Source organism: Pelophylax lessonae, assembly GCF_965119305.1.
Source record: "Pelophylax lessonae genome assembly, chromosome: 5".
Lineage (NCBI taxonomy): Eukaryota > Metazoa > Chordata > Amphibia > Anura > Ranidae > Pelophylax > Pelophylax lessonae.
The window spans coordinates 216,934,044-216,953,908 of NC_138772.1; the positions used below are offsets into that span (position 1 = coordinate 216,934,044).

A 19,865-nucleotide genomic window follows, 5' to 3' on the forward strand; every position below is an offset into this window, starting at 1 on the left:
TTTTCCAGCTTCCCTTGGCATCAAATTCTTTGATTCGCACTTTCATTCCAGGGGTGCGGCTTCTGGTTCCCTCATGGAAGGCTCCCTTGCCTGAGTTTGGTGTTGTCTGTGTTACCACGACCTCCCTTTGTGACTATCAGAGATATTCCTCTGCCTGTGTTGGCCCAGGAAGTTGCCTTTCTGGGGGCTATCACGTCTGTTCGCAGAGTGTCTGGATTAACGGCTTTGTCTTGCCATTCTCATTCTCTGGACTTCATGGAGATTAAGTGGTTCTGCGACACAATCAGTCTTTTATTCCCAAGGTGGTGTCTTCATTCCACCTCAACGAGGATATCGTGTTGCCTGCGCTTTGTGCGAAGCTCAAGCATCCCAAGGAGGTGGCTGGCATTCCTTGGATGTGGTCTGGGCAGTCAGGGTTTACCTGTCTGCCATGGACTCTTTTTGGCAGTCTGATTCCCTGTTTGTTCTTCCTGAGAGACCTAGAAAAGGCTCAGCCGTGTCCACGGCAACCATTTCTAAGTGGATCAGACAGACGATTGTTCGGGCCTATTCCGTCGAGGGTCAGGTTCCTCCTTTTCCTGTAAAGGCCCTTTCTACTAGAGCCGTCAGTGCCTGTTGGGTTTTTCACCATCAGGCTTCTGTGGCTCAGGTGTGCAATGCGGCGACCTGGTCGTCTGTGCACTCTTTCACAACATTCTACAGAATTGATGTATTGGCATCCTCGGATGCTTTCTTTGGCCACAAAGTTTTGAGTGCGGCGGTTGTTTGCAGAGACATATTTTTTTCTGTCTCTTCCGTGGGGTGTTTTTTCGTTACCTTTTCAGTTGGTTGCGTCTTCCCACCCCTCACACCTGCACTGTTTGGGGACATCCCAATAGTGAAGGCTAATATGGATGGGTGGCAACTGTCAGAGGACGTAAGAGAAAATAGAATTTTTCTCAGAGGTTCACTGACAGACACAGCACCTGCCCCTCTGTTGGGGTTGAGTTATTTGTTCTTCTGACGCTGTTTGTTACAAACTGGAATCCTACAGCAGGAAGTGATGGTATACCCTCTGGGACTGCCCTAGGGGTGTAATCAAAAAGGTTTCCAGCTATTCCTACTACTGAAAAGAGAGAGTAGCATAAGCCCACTGGTCTGAAGAATTGAAGCTGTGTCTGTCAGTGAACCTCAGAGAAAAGGATTCTACGGTAAGACAAAAATCCAGTTTTTTGTAAGTCCTGCCTGAGGAGAGCAACCTCCTCAGTGAGACCCCCCAGCCTGTCTTTCACTATATTCACTGAGGCAGTACAGCTATGCACAGCTTGCAAGATTTGGCCTAGGGTGGGCTGATCATCCACATTTGTATCCCCCTCTGTCTCCAAATCCAGAGCAGGCTGCTCAGGGATCCCTGCGTCCCCCAGGCCGCATGTCATGTCCCCAGGTACCTGTGTATCAGCAGGGTGTGCAGAGTCAGCAGTGCTGGGTCCCGGGAATGTCGCATAGCCCCTTGGTATACAGAAGTATGTCCCCTGTACAGTCCTTGCCCCCAGGGCGAGTTGATTTAGGTTTGGTGCCAGTGTCTTTATTCTTCTCCAGCCCGCGGGATGTGTGCTGCGGCGTCCCAGGGCCGGCGCCATCTTGGCTGGCAGGGACAGTAACACTGCCTTCTTTCTGCTTGCTCCCCCTGGTCATGGCGGCTCCGGATCGCAGCATGCAAGGTTTCGTGGCGTGCAGGGGAGACTCAGGAAGCGGAATCCGGTGGGTCTGGTAGAGATAGCCGGCCGGGGCAACAAGTGGATTACCAGATCAGCAACGGGAGCTCCGTGAGATATGACTTCTCACATGCCCATGCGGCCACGCCCCCCAAAAATCCAGTTTTTACATTCATGCAAAGAATGCATGAAGAAAAAAACCCTATCACTTTACAACCACTTTCGGTACAACCAAGCCTCAAATTTAGCTAGTCATTCCACAGGACCCCAACTTAGTTTTATTGGTTCTTCAGAAACCTCCATTTAAACCTAGCAGGGAAATCCCACTGTCCACTCACATGATTGTATTTTCTGAAGTTTTCACTTCTGCAAAACATGTCTCTGGGTTAGCAGCCCTATCCTTTAATTAATCCTTTCTAGTGTTGTATAGGGATAATGTCGTCTTTTTGCCTAGGGCCTCTTTTCTTCCTAAAGTGGTCTTCTACTTCAGCTTAACTAGGACATCGCCTCTTTTTGTCCTGCTCCAAAATATTCAAGGAGATTGCCCTTCATTGTTTGGATGTGGTACACCCTGTGCAAGTTTACCTCTGTAGCTTCTGCTTCTCTTAGGCAATGTGATTCGCTCTTTTTCATTTGTGGGGGTCCCCCCGCAGGGGACATCTTGCCTTGTGTTCTACCATTGCCAGATGGAATGGGCAGGTCATCATCCAAGCCTACAGTTATCTGTTGTCCAGATTTGCAAAGTTGCTACTTTGGTTTTCTGTTCACACATTTGTTGAGGTTTACCAGGTAGATTTTTTAGATTTTTTTTTATGCCATTTTCAGAAGTAAGGTGCTTCAATTAGTTTTTGAGCCCTCTGTTTGCCTCTTAGCATTTGTTGCTGTGTTGCCCATCCCTCAGTTGCATTTCTTTAGGACATCCCAATTATCTAAGTCTAAGATACTGTGTTTTGTAATGCTTGATTAAAGTGGTAGTAAAGAACCTTTTTATTAAAAAACAAAACCCTGCGAGACAATGGCATAATGTGCTAGTATGCATTGCATACTAGCACTTGATGAAATACTTACCTTAGAACGAAGCCCTCCAGCGGCGCTCGGTCACCGTTGACAGGGCTTCCATATTCACCCGGGCTTCCGTACGGGTTGAGTGCTCTAGTCATCTGATTGGCCGAGATGTGATGACATCACTCCCACGTATGCACGCAGGAGTCACGGCCGCAACACAAAGCTCTAAAGGGACGGCCTTCAGAGCGCATGCACTGGTGATGTCACTGGCTGCATGCAGTGTGAATATCTTAGTGTAAGTTTAAAAGATATTCACTGTACCTACAGGTAAGCCTTATTATATGCTTATTGCAGATAAAAGTCAAAAAGAAGTCTTTACTACTACTTAATGAAAATGGGTGGGCTGTTGGCTAAAAGCCCAAAACAGGGTTACACATGGTATAAAATTTTATTTTTTTTCTCCCTCCACAGTTTCTCCGAATGGCATTGGCGCCGCGCATGAACATCCAATTTGTACTTGTTTAAAGAGAGGCGATTTAGCCATGGCAGCTTTGTTGTTGTGCAATGGTGGAGATCCAAAGAGTCTTTGCAGTGCTAAAGGAGACAACCCTCTGCACACTGCAGTTTCTATTGCTTTGAGTAACAAAGGTAAGCATCTCTTGAACACTTTTGCTGCCAGAGCTATTTTTGCATTTTAGTTCTTATGATTAGTTAAAATCATCAAATCTATATTTCTCTTACGTCCTCTGACAGACACAGCTCTGGAAGTTTCTTCACTAATGGGTTATGTGCGCCCTCTTCAGGAGTAGCTAGGCAGTGAAAGCTTTCACTAGGCACCCCTTTAGGGGCCGTCCTATCCACATGATCCCAGACACACCTGTTTATAGAATCAGTTTCTTGCTGCCTAGCTTAGGAGTAGGACCCAGGTTTCCTGCTGGGACTCCAGTCTCAGTTTTTCTTTTCTTTTAAGAAATGTTTGTTTATGTTTATTTTTCTTTACTCACTATCCCTAGCTAGTGTCAGGGGGATCCTCCTGGTGAACTACAAACGACAGCCGGGCTGAGGTTTCGCACTGGATAATCTAGATCCTTAAGGTCTCCCAGCCTGGCCAACAAGCGTGAACAGGTTGTGGTCCATCCAGGCCTCGCCACAAACGAGCCACGAGGGATGGGGACGAGCCTGCGAACAGATGCTTTCGCCGGGACGCCTGAACCTAAAACGCCCTGAGTTGCAGCGTACCCCTCTTTGCTGGCAGCACCCCCACTCAGGGTGGGAGGCGAGTTGCATCGAAGCAGAGCCCCACGGTCCATGGTATGGTGAGTGATGCAAGCCCCCCATGTCCCTGGGACAGACGCCTGTGGGGGAGCTGTGGGCCCACTCCTGGGGATAAAAGGGCTGTGTTTCCTAAAATATACCCCTGGCCTGACATTATGGGTCCTGCCCTCCCTGCTCCCGCTGGGGGCGCTATAGCAGCGACTAACGCCTGGGGGAAGGGGTGTGACAATATTACCCTGTGGTAGTTCCCCGTGAAGGCCTCATTCCCTTGGCTCCTGACCTCTGGCGCCGCTTTCAGCTGCCATTTTAAGTGTGGGCATCAAGCTGCATCTATGTAAGGGCAGCAGCCATTTGCTTTATCTCCCTGAGTGTTTGGCACCGTTTTCGGGTACCATCTTAAGTGTAGGCAACCGCGCTGTATGGGTGGCAGCCATTTTCCTTGAGCTTCCTATACTGTAACATTAGGCACCATTTTGTGTTAGCCTGTTTGTACACAGGCACTGCTCGGCCTCTAGTGTTTCTTTGGTCACTTCCTGTCCAGCGTTCTCTGCAAGCTGAATATAGTAACAGCGCTGCTGCTCCAGGGGGTTAAAATATAAAGTGTTTTTTCCTCTGACATATGTTGCTCTTGCAACCTTAATGGGGGACTCAGGTAGCAGAGCGGTATGGCGCAATACATTTTGCGGCCACGATTTTAAGGGACAGTACAGCCGATGCTCCCTCAGTACTTTGATCAGAGCATGATGTGGTTGCCACGGACACTGCTTTCCCTGAGGGATCCCTGTCCTCACAGTTCAAAGGTGAGGAGGATGAGTCCTCCTCAGCTGCAGCGCGAGAACGCGCTTTGATGGAAGTACTGATACAATTAGTAAGGGAGACGTTGCATATAGATGATGAGCCCACGCAGTCAGGACAGCGGGTTGTTTTTGTCTCCTGCAAATCCCAGAAGTCGGGTCAGGTTTTTCCTAGTCCCGAGGATTTTCACGATATCGTGAATGAGCAATGGCGGCGCATTAAGCACACGCTGGCGGTGCCCAAGCGCTTTCAGCGCTGTTATCATTTTGCAGACTCAGTTTCCAATCGCCGGAAAGTGTCCCCTAAGGGGGATCACATTGTTTCCAGGTTGAACAACTCTACTGTGGTGCCAGTGGAAGAAGACTCCCCGGTGTTTAAGGACCCGGTGGACAGGCGCATGGAATCACTTCCCGCCACCTGCACAATCAAACCTCGGGTTTGATTCTTAAACCTGTGTTCGCCTCTGTCCTAGTTCTCAGACGGTTACACAATGGATCAAGCTGCTCAGGAGCAGCTTGCTGGCTGCGCCAGTCCCTCCAAATCTCCTTGAGCTCACGGCTCAGGTGACCCAGGACATGGTGTACCTGTGTGATGCGGCCATGGATGAGGCTTCTCTAGTCGTCAGGTTGTCTGCGGTGGGGATCGCCATATGCCGCATGGTGTGGTTGAAGAACTGATCAGTGGACCAGGCTTCTAAGAAGGCCGTGTCTGATTTTCCCCTTTTTTGGATGAATGCCTTTTTTGGTGACTCCTTGGATGTGCTATTCAAGGGTCTAACTGGGGGTAAGAGTACTCTTCTCCCCCATTTTGCAAAAGTAAAGCACCTCGCAGTATGTGGGGACCTCCCTTCCAGGCTCACCGGGGGGGCTTTTTTCGTGCCTCTGGGGCGCAGGAAAAAGGCAAACCGTTCAGAGCCTCCGGAGAAGACTAGATGATTTGGTCGGGTGAGCCCAAGACCGGTCAGTCCGGTGCGAGGAAAACACTCCTCTGCATGGAGGGACACCCTCACCTGGTTCAGGGGTGGGGGGATATCTGCATTACTTTTGAGAACCCTGGACGTCTGGGATTCCAGACAAATGGCTTCACAAATTGATTTGTACAGGGTACAAGATCTAATTTCGGTTTCGCCCAGCATGTCCAGGTTTCTCAGCGGGACAGGTTTCAAGGTTTTTTTTTTTTACTCAAACCTGTTCACAGTGCCCAGGAAGGAGGGCAAGATGTGTCCAATTCTGGACCTCAAGTCTCCAAACCGCCTCGTGCAGGTACAGAAGTTTCGGATGGAATCCGTCCGGTCGGCGGTGGCATCTTTACTCCAAGGAGATTTTCTGGCCTCCATTGATTTAAAGGATGCTTATCTGCACATCCTTGTTTGAGGGTCTTCACCAAGGTTTAAGCCCCGGTACTAGCTTTGCTGCGCAAAGGAGGGGATTGCGGTCCTCGGTTAGCTGGACAATCTCCTGTTCAGGGCGAGCTTGTGTGCCACTCTGTCGGGCGATCTGACAGTCATGGTTCAGACGCTCCTGGAGTTCGGGTGGACCATGAACTTCCAGAAGTCTGCACTGACCCCGTCAGTACATCTGAATTATCTGGGCATGGTATTGGACTCCGCTCAAGCAAAAGTTTTTCTCCTAGTGGAAAAAAAGTTCTGACTTTGCAGGGCGAGATCAGGTTCCTTATGGACAACGACCTCTCCTCCCTGCGGACCTACATGAGATCTCTGGGGCTGATGGTGTCGGCCTTTGAGCCGGCTCCATTTGCCCAGTTTCACACAAGCCCTCTACAGCAGAGATCCTTGCAAATGGAACAAGATCCACGGTCTTTCTAGAGGATGATATATCTAGACGTCTCACAAGGTCGGAGCTATCGTGGTTGCTTCTGTCGCCTGCTCTGTGCCAAGGCAATTCGTTCTTGCCGATGTTGTGGGCAGTGGTCACCACGGATGCCATCCTGACGGGCTGGAATAGGGTGTTGGACACGCTTTGTGCCCAAGGTCTGTGGTCAACGTAGGAATCCTCCTTACCAATAAATATTCTGGAGCTCAGGGCGATCAAACTCTGCCTGCTCCATTGGATGTCTCGACTCCACAGTCTCCCAGTTCGGGTGCAATCTGACATGCCATGGCTGTGGCTTACATCGATCACCAAGGAGACACCAGGAGTGCCCGGGTGGGCAAGGAAGTGGCTGTGTTTTTGTGTTGGGCCGGGGCGAACTTTACAGCTCTCTCCGCTGTTCACATTCCAGGAGTGGAGAAATGGCAAGCGGACTACCTGAGTCGTCGGTCCCTGGATCAGGGGGAATGGTCCCTGCATCCAGAGGTGTTTTGCCTCCTATGTGCCCGGTGGGGAATTCCGGAGGTGGATCTGTTCGCGTCTCGTCTGAACGACAAGGTGGAGAGGTTTGTAGCCAGGGCTCGAGATCTCCTGGCGGGTGCCATAGATGCATTGGCGGCGCCTTGGAGCCAATATTGGCTGATTTATGCCTTTCCTCCGATACAACTGTTGTCCAGCTTCCTCCGCAGGTTGGCGGCGGTGAAGGTGCAGGTGATTCTGGTGGCCCCAGACTGGCCGCGACGATCTTGGTACACCGACCTCCCTGGTGGCTGCCTCTGAGAGAGGATCTGCTGTCTCAAGGGCCGATCTTCAAGCATGCTTTATGGTCACTGGCTTTAGCAGCGTGGCTGTTGAAGGCCAGGTATTGAGGGACAGAGGTCTCTCTGCTTCTGTAATTCCTACCTTGTTGAGAGCTAGGAAGGCGACTTCCAGGATGTTTCTTATCGTACCAAATCAATATGGTGATACCACCTCTCTCCTGCGCTTAGAATCCAAGCTCCCCGACCACACTTCCCACGAGACTCACATATGGCGTCTCGGATGGCTAGAGTCTTGCTGCCCAAAAAGGACTGGGGTAGCCCAACAGTACTACAGGTAAAAAGAAACCAAAAAGGGCGCACCAACCAAGCGCATTATCCTCAATAATAGGCTTTATTAGTACAACATGTAAAATGGCTACTCACAAACAAAGGTAGAAAATAGTCATATCAAGCTCAATCCCTCCAATGTTAGGAATAGTCCATGCATTAGTCCATAATCCTGTTAAGATGATGGCTGACGCGTTTCGAGGCTCAGCCTCTTCCTCAGAGCCACTGTGTCATGACCTACTCATAAGTTTTTAAATAAACTAAAATATTTAAAATGGCTGTTTTAACTTGTTTTGATGATGAAATTGTGGTGCATTCATTACATGGGTTCCATTAACTGGCCCTGTTGGGGGTTAATTGACAGTGCTGCATGAGGGAGAGGGATATAGCATCACTGCCACACCCCTAGAGGGAGGGTCTCCTAAGACCTGAGGGAGGAGGTTTCGAGTTATTGATTGCTATTTAAACTTATGAGTAGGTCATGACACAGTGGCTCTGAGGAAGAGGCTGAGCCTCGAAACGCGTCAGCCATCATCTTAACAGGATTATGGACTAATGCATGGACTATTCCTAACATTGGAGGGATTGAGCTTGATATGACTTTTTTTCTACCTTTGTTTGTGAGTAGCCATTTTACATGTTGTACTAATAAAGCCTATTTTTGAGGATAATGCGCTAGGTCCGTGCGCCCTTTTTTGTTTATTTTTACCTATGTTTCTCTTTCAACATCACTTTTATTGTAATTTTCCAAAAAAAATAAAAAATAACAATACACATACACAAAAGAAACAAAAAACAGCAAAATATCAACATAAAATGTTGCAATAAAATTATTGATCATAACATTTTACCTTTTTAAAAAAAAAAAAAAAGGGGGGGGGGAGAGGAGGAAAGAACAGGGAGAGAAATAGGAAAGGGGAACCTACCATCCTAATCAGTTTAAGCGTCACCCAATAGGGTTTCCATATATATATATATATATATATATATATATATATATATATATATATATATATATATCTATCGTCACTAGACGTCGATCTTATAATAGAAGAGAGACCTATTCCCCATAGCCCATTCACATTTTACTTCAAGATCAATAAATTCATTCCTACTAAGCAATCCTTACATTGACACACATACCTTATCTAATCCATTGTCACCATACATCTTAGATTGTTTAGCCATGGATTCCATCTAACCGCAAATATTTTCTTCGCCGAACTTATAGTAGCCATAATTTTTTCCATCTCACATTGCTGATTAAGTAATGTAACAATATCAGATGGAGATGGTATCTCCTGAGATTTCCATCTTCTTGTGATTAAGAGTTTTTACCTGTGTTTCTTATCGTACTTGGAAGATGTCTATTGCCTGGTGTGAGTCGCTAGGGTTTCATCCTCGCCCCCTTTCGGTGGCGGGGGTCTTCGCTTTCCTGCAACGTTTTTGACATTGGGCACGATAAATGGTCAGGTGTCGGCTGTGGCCATTTACTTCCAGCATCCCTTGGCGACTAGTTCCTTGATTCGCACCTTTATACAGGGGGTGCATCATCTGGCTACGCTGAGGAGATCTCCTTTACCTCCATGGGATCTGGATTTGGTTTTGTCCGTTCTACAACGACCTACTTTTGAAAATATCAGAGAAATTTCTCTGCCCTTGTTCTCTCAGAAAGTTGCCTTTCTGGTGGCTGTCACCTTTGCTCACGGAGTGTGAATTGGCGGCTCTGTCCTACCGTTTGCCTTATCTGGTTGTTCATAGGGACAAGGTTGTTTTGCGACCTAACCAATCTTTTCTACCTAAGGTGGTGTTGGCTTTCCACCTCAATGAAGATATCGTGTTGCCTTCGCTATGTGCGAAGCCCAAGTATCCCAAAGAAATTTCCTTGCATTCACTGGATGTGGTTTGAGCGATCAAGGTTTACCTGTCGGCCACGGAATCCTTTCGGACGTCTGATTCCCTGTTTGTCCTTCCTGAGGGATCTCATAAGGGTTCGGCTGCGTCTGCTGCAACCATATAAAAATGAATCAGATAGACTTTTGTTCAGGCTTATTGAAGGGTCAGGTTCCTCCTTTCCCTGTGAGGGCACATTCTACTAGAGCGCCGAGTGTCTCTTGGGCTTTTCGCCATCAGGCTTCTGTGGCTCAGGTGTTTAAAGCTGCGACCTAGTCGTCTGAACACACTTTTACAAAATTATACAAGATTGATGTGCTGGCATCCTCTGATGCTTCCTTTGGCCGCAGAGTTTTGCAGGCCGCTGGTTGCTGAAGAGACTGAGTGTTCTCTTTCAGGGGTGAATTTTTTTGTGTTGGGGTAAGCTCCTGTTGATGTTGGTTGAACTTCTGTTGCCCTGTTGGCTACGTTTTTTAGCCTTGTTGAAATGTTAGCAGTCGTTGGTTGCGTTCTTCCCACCCCTCATGCCTGCACTGCTATGGGACGTTCCATTAGTGAAGAAACTTCCAGAGCTGCATCTGTCAGAGGATGTAAGAGAAAATAGAATTTTTGTAAGAACTTACTGTAAAATTATTTTCTCAGAGTCCTCTGACAGATGCAGCTCCCGTCCCTCTATGTTGGGGTTGCTTGTGTTCTCCTTCACTGCTTTGCTACGAAACTGATTCTATTAGCAGGTGTGTCTGGGGTCATGTGGATAGGACGGCCCCTAAAGGCGTGCCTAGTGAAAGCTTTCACTGCCTAGCTACTCCTGAAGGGGGTGCACATAACCCATTAGTGAAGAAACTTCCAGAGCTGCGTCTTTCAGAGGACTCAGAGAAAATAATTTTACGGTAACTTCTTACCTAAATTCAATTTTTTTGAAAGCAGAGACCCTCTGGAATAAAACAGTGGCAGCTTAAACTTTTGTCATGCGGTATTAGTGCAGCAGTTTGTCAACTGCAGATTTTCAGTAAAATCTAATTTAGTGCACACAATAAAAACTTATAATACCTTTTTTTTTGGTAAAATGTTAAAGAGAAGGTTGTGCTGGGTAAACTAAAAATTGCGTGTGCCTTTTCGGTTTAGAGTTAACTGTGTATGATGGCCAAAGAATTTTTGCTCCCACTTTGGCATGCGTGGAGATGTGACAGGTTCTCTTTACTGAAACAACAAGAATCTATCCGGTGCACAGAAAAGAGTTTTTTTGGGGGGGGGTTCGTGAAAAACGTTCACTTTAATTTAAAGCCGATAGGTGGCTTGTGAGACTTTGTGGAAATTCATCGTCTTCTGCAGAACTACGTACGTGGCAGGGAAAGCATTAAACCTACTGTTTTTATGTATTTTGTTCACTTACCATGGGATTTTAGTACTTTTTGGTTTTATAGGAAAATAATGCAAACATTTTATTTACAGGGTATAGTCATGGCATTTAAACAAACAGAGCATTTGGTTTTATGTTGTCCAGGTATGGAATAGACCCCATATACAGTATGTATTTGCATTTTAGATTGGTGGATTTTAAAACTGGGTCACTGAAACCATCCTAACTTGTACATAGCAAGAAGGACGTTTGCTTTTTATTCCTTGCTGATGTGTTTATTTAAAAATACCATTGAAGCAGAACTCCTGACAAAAATTTTAACCTTCAGATTTTATGCCTTTATATACTGTATTTGTGTTTCTTTCTCATCCAGTACAGGGGCACAGGCATTCAAATTCTTTTTATAATACTAACCCCAGTATAACTTCCCAGAGTGTCGGATTTTTTTTTTGCTATTTTTTTCCTCTTTAACCACTTCAGCTCCAGAAGATTTCACCTCCTTTATGACCAGGCAATTGTTTGCTATTTGGCACTGCGCTTCTTTAACTGGCGATTGCGCAGTGATGGAACGCTGTACCCAAACAAAATGTTTATCTTTTAACACAAATGGGGCTTTCTTTTGGTTGTATTTGATCACCACTGGGTTTTTTATTGGGTTTTTTTTATTGATGGCGCTGCTGATAGGCATCCGCCTTCCCCCCCCCCCCCTGCCCTAGGGCTTCCTGGCAATTGGGCGCCCTCAAAAACTTGAGCCGCGGCTTGCTGTCTATTAAACCACGTGGCCGCTTTGGGCGCCACCATTGGGGGGCAGCATCGGTGAGTTTAGCTGAGGCCCCAACTCTCTCCCTGGGCATCTGCCGGACTGGATCCAGGCAACTGCGGCTGGGCCTCCACTGAAATTTAGGCTGCGACCTGTTTGGCCATATAGTCAGCCTGGAACCTCCCTTGAACTGGGTGGCGCCCTGGGGCGCTTCATTTTTAGTTAAGTGTAGCAGCCATTATTGTGTGGGCAAGGGTGCTCTGTCTGCGTGACGGCAGGCGCCCCCCGCAAGGGGCTATATCCTATTATGTCCTCTATGGAGGGCGACCCTCTTGCTTTTTTGCGGGTTTATTAGCTGCTCCTTTTGTGGACCTTTGGCCGGCGTCTCCTTGCGGGACTGAGGTTGGTGACCTCCCCTGCTTGTTATGTTCTCAGGGTGAGCTTAGTATATAGCGACTCGACTGGGTCTGCGTCCAGCGCTCTGACAGAGAGGATGATTCCTCTTTTACTGCATATACGCATGCAAAGGCGCTGGTGGATGACCTGATTGTATCGGTGCGGGTAATTTAAACCATTGGGGATGCAGCTGTTACTGCGTCAGAGGCGCCGGTCCCCTTGGGGCCCGCAGATCCTCTTAAGCGGCAAAGGTATTCCCTTTTTCCCGCCTACTGTGACAAAATTGTTGCAAGTCAGTGGAGTTCTTCTAAACGCAATATGGCGGTGCCTAAGCGTTTCAATTGACGGTATCCCTTGTGGAGTCTCTGTTGAGTACATGGGCAGTCCCACCTATGGGGGACTGTCAGTTCTCTAGGCTAAATAAATCCACCATAATTCCCGTGGAGGAGTCACTGTTTTAAACGATCCTTTTTTAAACGATCCTTTTATTGTGGCCTGTTCGGTCCTTGGGCCGGTGTTCACCATAGCATTGGTGTCCCTGACTTTCCCGAATGGACAAAGCTTTTACGCTGGGATCTGGAGGGGGGAATAGCCTCCTGTGATGCCTCTCTGGATGCGGCTCTCTTAGTCTCCAGGCTGTCTGTGACAGCAATGATCCTTAGGCGCATTATATGGCTAATATACTCGTCTGTTGACCAAGCTGTCTAGAAGGCCTTATGTGATCTACGCTTTTGGGGGAATTGCCTGTTCGGAGCCTCACTGGAAGGACCTCCTCCAGGGGTTCCATGCGGACCCGGTCTGGTATGCCGAGAGCGGGTCCTTCCAGACCTGAAGACAAGTCCTCCCCTGCCTGAAGGGGCGCCATCACCCGTGTTTGGAGTGGGGGGAGAATGTCTTTGCTTCCTCCGAACCCGTGGATCTCCCTGACAGGTGGGTGCACGAGTTGATTCGGCCTGGCTACAAGATTGAGTTTTCGATCTTCTCCTCTAGTGCGGTTCTCTCCTTCCAACCTGCATTTATCCTCAGACCGCCTTTGAGGTCTCTTCGGAGCAGTGAAAACTTGCTAATACAAGGGATGATTGTTCCGGTCTCAGAATCTGAACATTTGTTTCATGGGTTTTATTCAAACATGTTTGCAGGTCCCAGGAAGGAAAGCGAGGTACGTCCAATCTTGGACCTCAAGCTCTGAACCGCTTTGTGTGGGAACAGATGTTTCTGTTAGAATGTTTATACTGCTCTGATAAACAGTGCCTATTTATGCAAATAAGCAAGGATCTATAATTAAGGAGATTCTTAACTTATTTCCATGACCAACAAAAACTCGAGATCGTTTATTGGTGCTAACTTGAATATAATAGGAATACAATTTTGTGCAAAAATATATATATATTAAATAAAAATCAGTGCAGGATAATATTAAAAACTGGTAGTAAATACAAAAAGTGGAACAAAATTCAATATGTATCACGCAGGCACTGTGAGAAATACAATCAAAGGATATTATTACAGAATATCAAAGTAACCAAAACCCATAACTTCTCCAATGTGATTAATAGCTTCTCATGAGCTCACAAAATATGGGAACAAAATTTGACAGATTTGACACGTGACCTCTTTCAGCCAACAGTTCACAACTCAACATTTAAAAATGCATGGACAAAAATTCTTACAGCATGCACCAAGACTTGCTAGAAGTCAAGGTTGTTTTTGGTAAAATAAACTTCTACTAAGTTAATTTATTTTAAGAATACATCACAACTGCTCCATTTACTATGAACTGAAATCAGCCTCAAGGAGATTTATACATATGTGTATAAATTACCAAGATTAGAAAAAAGACGGGTCATACTGCAGTTAGAATGATCGAAAATTCAAATCTTGATGCTATAAAAGAAAATCTAATGGTTCAGTCAGATGTATATGGCAAGCAAATTGCCTATAGAAATGTATACTTTACCAAAGACTTCTATGTCTGTTGCCTGGGATGTCACTTTTGAATAGCCTGCCTCAGCTTCAAATGTCTCCCATCAGTGTGTCCGAACCTCTTCAGAGTATCCTACTTCCTTCCTAACCTTTCCGAATCTCTCCCATCTCTAACTTACATTAAACTTTTATCCTTTGGGAATGTGGGTGTGGATTTTTTCCACGTGAAAACACGTCAGAATGGGCCTCATTCACTATGTGGCTCTACCTCGCCATTATCAACAGGGGGCACGGTTTGTATATAATGTGGGGGAAAATAGTTTAATTCAACTATTTTCTCAAAGATAACCTTCTCACCTAAGCTTTGGAGAAAAATCTAAATCTTAGTATGTTATCTATCATGCCAACTTACTTTTAAGAATACTGTCTTTTGTACAATATATATTGCTTGAATAGGGTCTGAAACCACAGCAATTAACATTCCTTGAAAGTGAAAAAAACCTTTAAGTGAAATCCCTGTATACCAATTAGTTCTTTATGCAAAAAAGGAAATTGTATACATATCACCCTATTCTATATATTTGAAGCTTATACCTACTATAACAAAAATAATACATATATAATTAAAGGAGTCCCTCCCCCAATATATAATGAATATTGGTTGAATATTATAAAAGTAGATACATATAAAACGTTCCTTGAACTTATTCAATTAAGTAGATCTATGTACAGGCTTCATATAATACAACGATACAATAACATTGTTGCTAATACATTCACCACAATGAACAATAATGTTTCATCAAGCAATTTTTAAATGAGCCCTTAAAAAATGAAACATCCTGATCCCTTGTTCATTGTTGAAATGAAGACAAGAATGACATCACTCTCTTTATAACCCAGCCTGACACCATGACTAGTCCTTATCTTGGCGTGTTGTCTGGGCCCCTTTTATTTATTGGCTTAAGAAGGTCTTTGCTAAGCCTCTAAAATTCCATGTAAGAATATACACTCAAGGATGTTGAAATTACATTCACCTCATGACAAAGATGGCTGCCAGGATGCCCATATAACAATATATAAAATAATATGTATGGGCCCTTATTTAATTCCTTTTAGCCCAATAGTTCTGACATTTTGAATAGAGTCCCATCTGTATGGTAGTGGCATCCCTACTTCAGGGGGATCTTCTGGCCTCTATCAATTATTGAGGCGGCTTACCGTCATATTCCGATATATGTCGGTCATCCGCGCTTCCCCCCGCTTGCCGTGGGCAAGGAGCATTAGCAAGAGGTCTCACCTCAGCCCCTCGGGCTTTCGTGAATTATTAGCCCTGGTGTTATTGTTGCGCCAGCGGGGGATTGCGGTACTGGAATACCTGGATGATACTCTTCTCCGACTATTCTGACGGACAACTGGGAGATTACTGTGTGGACTCTGCAGGAGTTCGGGTTGGAAATTGAATTTCCAGTTATTGGCTTTAGTTCCATCCACCTAGTTGGACTATCTGGGTCTTGGCCTCAGCCAGGGTGTTTCTCCCATGGGATTAGATCCAAAATTTGTCCACACGAGACCTCTGCAAGAGAGAGAGATTCTGTTGAGCCAGGGTACAAGAAGGTCCCTGCTTCGGTGGCTTTGCTCTCCAGCGCTTCAACTGACATTTCCTCCGAAGGTGTTTCAGCAGTGTTCAGCAGTCAGTTCTGTTGGCCCCTCCTTTCCACAGGAACGTGTTTGGGTTTGTGGCACGGTCTTGGGATCCTCTGGCCGATGCTACAGACGCACTGGGACCGGTGTCTATGATATACGGCTTTCCTATTCTGGAACTTCTGCCAAGACTCCTGCATAGGCTCGATGCAGAAGGGATTGCAGCCATCCTAGTGGCTCCATACTGGCCTCACCGGTCTTGGTATGCAGATCTGTTACGGTTGGTCGTCGATGCTCCTTGGAAACGTCCTCTTAGAGGAGATCTGTTGGCTCAAGGGCCAATCTTAAATTTTTCTTTACAGTTGCTGGCTTTAACGGCTTGGCTGTCGAAGCCAGGTGCTGAAGGCTAGAGGGTTGTTTGAATCTGTGATTTCCATGCTGCTGTAAGCTAGTAAATCTACATTAAGGTAGATTTATCATCTCGTTTGAAGAGTGTACTATGCGGATGTGAATCCCCTGGGGCTCACTCCCATTCCTGATTCAGAGTTTGCTTCCCCCAATGAAGTGTTGAGTAGCATCTGGCCTCGGGTACCATCAGGGAACAGGTTCGGCCATTGCAGGGTTCGTACGGTCATTAAAAACCTGGAAAAGTTATGGAATTCTGAGTAGACACTTTCCAGGCCTGGAAAGGTCATGGAAAAGTACGATTTTACAAATGTTTTGGAAAAGTCATGGAAATCTGGGGAGGAGCGGGGGGGAGCGGTGGGCAGCGGCGGGGGGAGCGGATGCTTAAAACTTTTTTATTGCAAATTAATGTATAATTATTTTATTTTATGCTTGTGCACATTTCCGGGTCCGCAGCAGCCGAGGAGTAGATCATACACCAAGCACCAATCGCTGGCAGTGGCGAGGGCCGGGCCGCGGTTTGCCTGTATGTGACTGGCCAGCAGCAGCAAACCAATCACAGGCGGCGGAAGCGTCACTGGAGGGCGGGCCGCATGAACGTAATGATGACGCGGAAGGGGGCGGTAACCGTTTCAGTTACCGCACCCCCGCGACATCACGTTCATGCGGCCGGCCCGCTCTCCAGTGACGCTTCCGCTGCCTGTGATTGCTTTGCTGCTGCTGGCAAGTCACATACAGGCAAACCGCGAAGTGCATTACCCGTGGTCACTGTTGCAAATTGTTTAATTAAAAAATGCCAAATGCATACTCACAGACGCAGAGATAAAAACATGTTACAAGAATCCACCATGTGTGAACTGGAACAAGTCCTCTTCATTTCTTTTCTATGTACCCGTTTTGGAGTTCCCTGCCTGAGGAGAGCAGCACGCCAGTCTTCCCATTCGGAGTGAGCGCTGGGCTGAATTTTTGTACTACAGGCAAACCGCGGCCCGGCCCTCCCCGCTGCCTGTCATTGGTGCACGATCATTTCCTCGGCTGCTGCTGGCCAGTGACCGACTGTAGGGCAAACTGCGAGCACCTACTGTACCAGTCCTACGGGAATGTTAAAAATAAATGTAAATAAATAATTAAGCATCCAATCCTGAGTCGCCTTAGTTTCTGTGAGAACTCTTTTCTGCCTCATGGAACGGTTAGGTTCGGCCTAAGAATAGTAAGCGCCGCATTTTTTCCAGCTGCACCTTCATGACTCACTGCCACCTGAAGAGCTTTATTTGGGCAAGCAGGAGCACCACTGTTCTTTCTCCCAAAAGTAAGTGCCGCATTTGTGCACCATCAGATCTGTGCCATCCATACCAGTCTGCCTGCACCTCATGACTATCGCTTGGGCCTAAAAGATTGCTGTGCTGCATTTTGTGCATCTCACTGTCTGTGCTATCCATACCAGTCTGCCAATTTATGGCACTTTATGTTCAGAACAGTGTTGCTGGACACTTTTATTTTTTAGTTGCTTCCCCTTGATTTATGTTATATCTCCTGTGGATTACGTTAATCCATTTCTAAGCGGTTCTCAGGGTTTATGTTATGAAACGTCGTTACTGTGCAAGCGTTATTTAAATAAATATTTCATATTCCACTGTACACTACAAAGCTGGTCATTTATATTAGTAAAAATATGCTGGGTGTAACATAGATTTTCTTCTTATTTAACACATATACATAGACATTTCATGAAACATTAGGTCATGAATATTTACGTGAAGTCATGGAAAAGTCATGGAATTTCATTGGTGAAAATGTGTATGAACCCTGCCATTGGCAGTTTGCTTTGTTCATTCTTTGCCTATGCTTTCTGTGGTTCGCACTTTTGTTCAGGGGGTTAACCACTTGGCTCCCTCAGTACGGTTTCTGTTGCCCTCGTTGGATTTCAACTTGGTGCTGTCGGTTCTTCAGTAATCGCCGTTGGAAAATATTCACAAGATTCTTCTGCTTTCATTGTCCTAGAAGGTAGCCTTCTCTGTGTTTTTTTTTTTCTTCTGCACTGAGGGTCTCTGAGCTGGCAGCTGTCTTGTTGTTTACATTACTTGGTGGTTCACGGAGATAAAGTGGTGCTTCGTCCCTGCCAGTTTCCTTCCTAAGGTCGTCTCTGCTTTCCATTTAAAAAAAAAAAAAAGCATTGTGTTGGTCTCCTTGTGTTCTAAGCGTAAGCACCCTAAAGGGATTGCCTTACATTCTTTGGATGTGGTTTGGGCAACCAGGGTGAACCTGGTGGCGACTGAGTCGTTACAATCAGATTCCCTATTTGTCCTTAAGGATGGCTCCCGAAAGGGGCTGGCTGCATCCGCTGCAACCAATTCCAGATGGATCAGGCAGACCGTGGTGCAGGCCTATTGTATTGAGGGTCAAGATCCTCCATTTTCCTGTTAAGGCGCATTCTACGAGGGCGTTTAGTGCCTCTTGGGCCTTCTGTCATCTGGCATCAGTGGTGCAGGTTTGCAGGCAGCTGCCTGGTCGTCTGTGCACACTTTCACAAAATTTTATAAGGTAGATATGTTGGCATCTGCTGATGCCGTCTTTGGCCACAAGGTTTTGTGGGCTGCTGTTGGAGAGGATTTGTCCTCTTTGAATGTATTTTTTTTGTCAGATGAGCTCAAGTTGTTTCCTGGTTGAGCATCTGTTTTTCCTGGTTGGCTATGTTTAGCTTTTGGGAAGTATGTTTTTGCTGTGTCCTTCCCGCCCCTCATATTGACACTGCTTTGGGACGTCCCAAGGGTCAAATATATAGAGCTGTGTCAGTCAATGAATGAAAGAGAACTGGATTTTTGTCTTACCATAAAATCCTTTTCTCTCATTGACAGAGACAGCACCCGCCCCTCTAATGAATTGAGGTTTATGTTCTTCTGACACTTCTTGTTACAAAACTGAAGAGCTAGAGCAGGAAGTGGGAGTATACCCCCTAGGACTGCCCTATGGGCGTAGTTGAACCTTTTTTTTCCCGCCTAGTGTCCTCCTCTGGAGAGCACCAGAGAGTCAATGAATACCAGAGAAAAGGATTTTACAGTAAGAAAAAAAATCGTTTTTTCACTCCTAAAATATTTTTTTAAAAAAAGCTTCTTTGGGACATTTGTGGCACTTAGGGCAGCCTATTCAAGTTCTACCCTATAATTACCTTTCAAAATTGCCTTATATTACCACCTACAACCTAACATATATGTATAATCGATAATATGAATAAAACCACAAAATTATACAAAATCATAACTTGTGAATAATGATGGAAACCTCCATATATGAAATTAAATATATACATTTAAATAAATATTTGATCCTCTGCAGATATTGTCCACTTACAAAGAAATTAAGGGTTCTATAATTTCTCTTTCGTTCATTGACACAGCTCCTAATCCTCCTAATCGTTGGGTTATACTGCCCCCTACAGGAGTAGGACACCAGGCAGAAAAAAAGTCAGGCTACGCCTTTGGGCAGTCCCAGGGGGTATAATCCCTCTCTCTGCTATAGGTACTCAGTTTTTTTTTTTTATGCCTAGTCAGGAAAAAGGACTTAGATTGTTGCTGGGATCTCTGGTCCTGGCAATTTTTTTCTTTTTTTATAGACATTTTTCTCCTGGTTTTTTACCTGTGAGATCTGCTATCAACTGCCGGACTGGGCGACGGGCTGGATAATCTAGATCCAGTGCTCACCCCAGTCTGGCCAGTGAGTGCGCGCAGACCTTAGCTTCACGCTAGGTCTGCTGCGACCTAGCCCCACCTGACGGGGGCTGGCCTGCGAGTTAAATTCTTT

The 19,865-nt window shown here is 46.0% G+C and overlaps 1 protein-coding gene across 2 annotated transcripts in view; it reads left to right on the forward strand.

Annotated features, from left to right (window-relative positions):
* Positions 1-19,865, forward strand: part of TRANK1 (tetratricopeptide repeat and ankyrin repeat containing 1) — a 338,849-nt gene that overhangs the window by 189,297 nt on the left and 129,687 nt on the right. For both annotated transcript variants that reach the window (XM_082258385.1, XM_082258386.1), the window contains exon 13: positions 3,171-3,347. In XM_082258385.1, the coding sequence (XP_082114511.1) occupies positions 3,171-3,347 (177 nt within the window). The remainder of the gene's footprint in view (positions 1-3,170; positions 3,348-19,865) is intronic.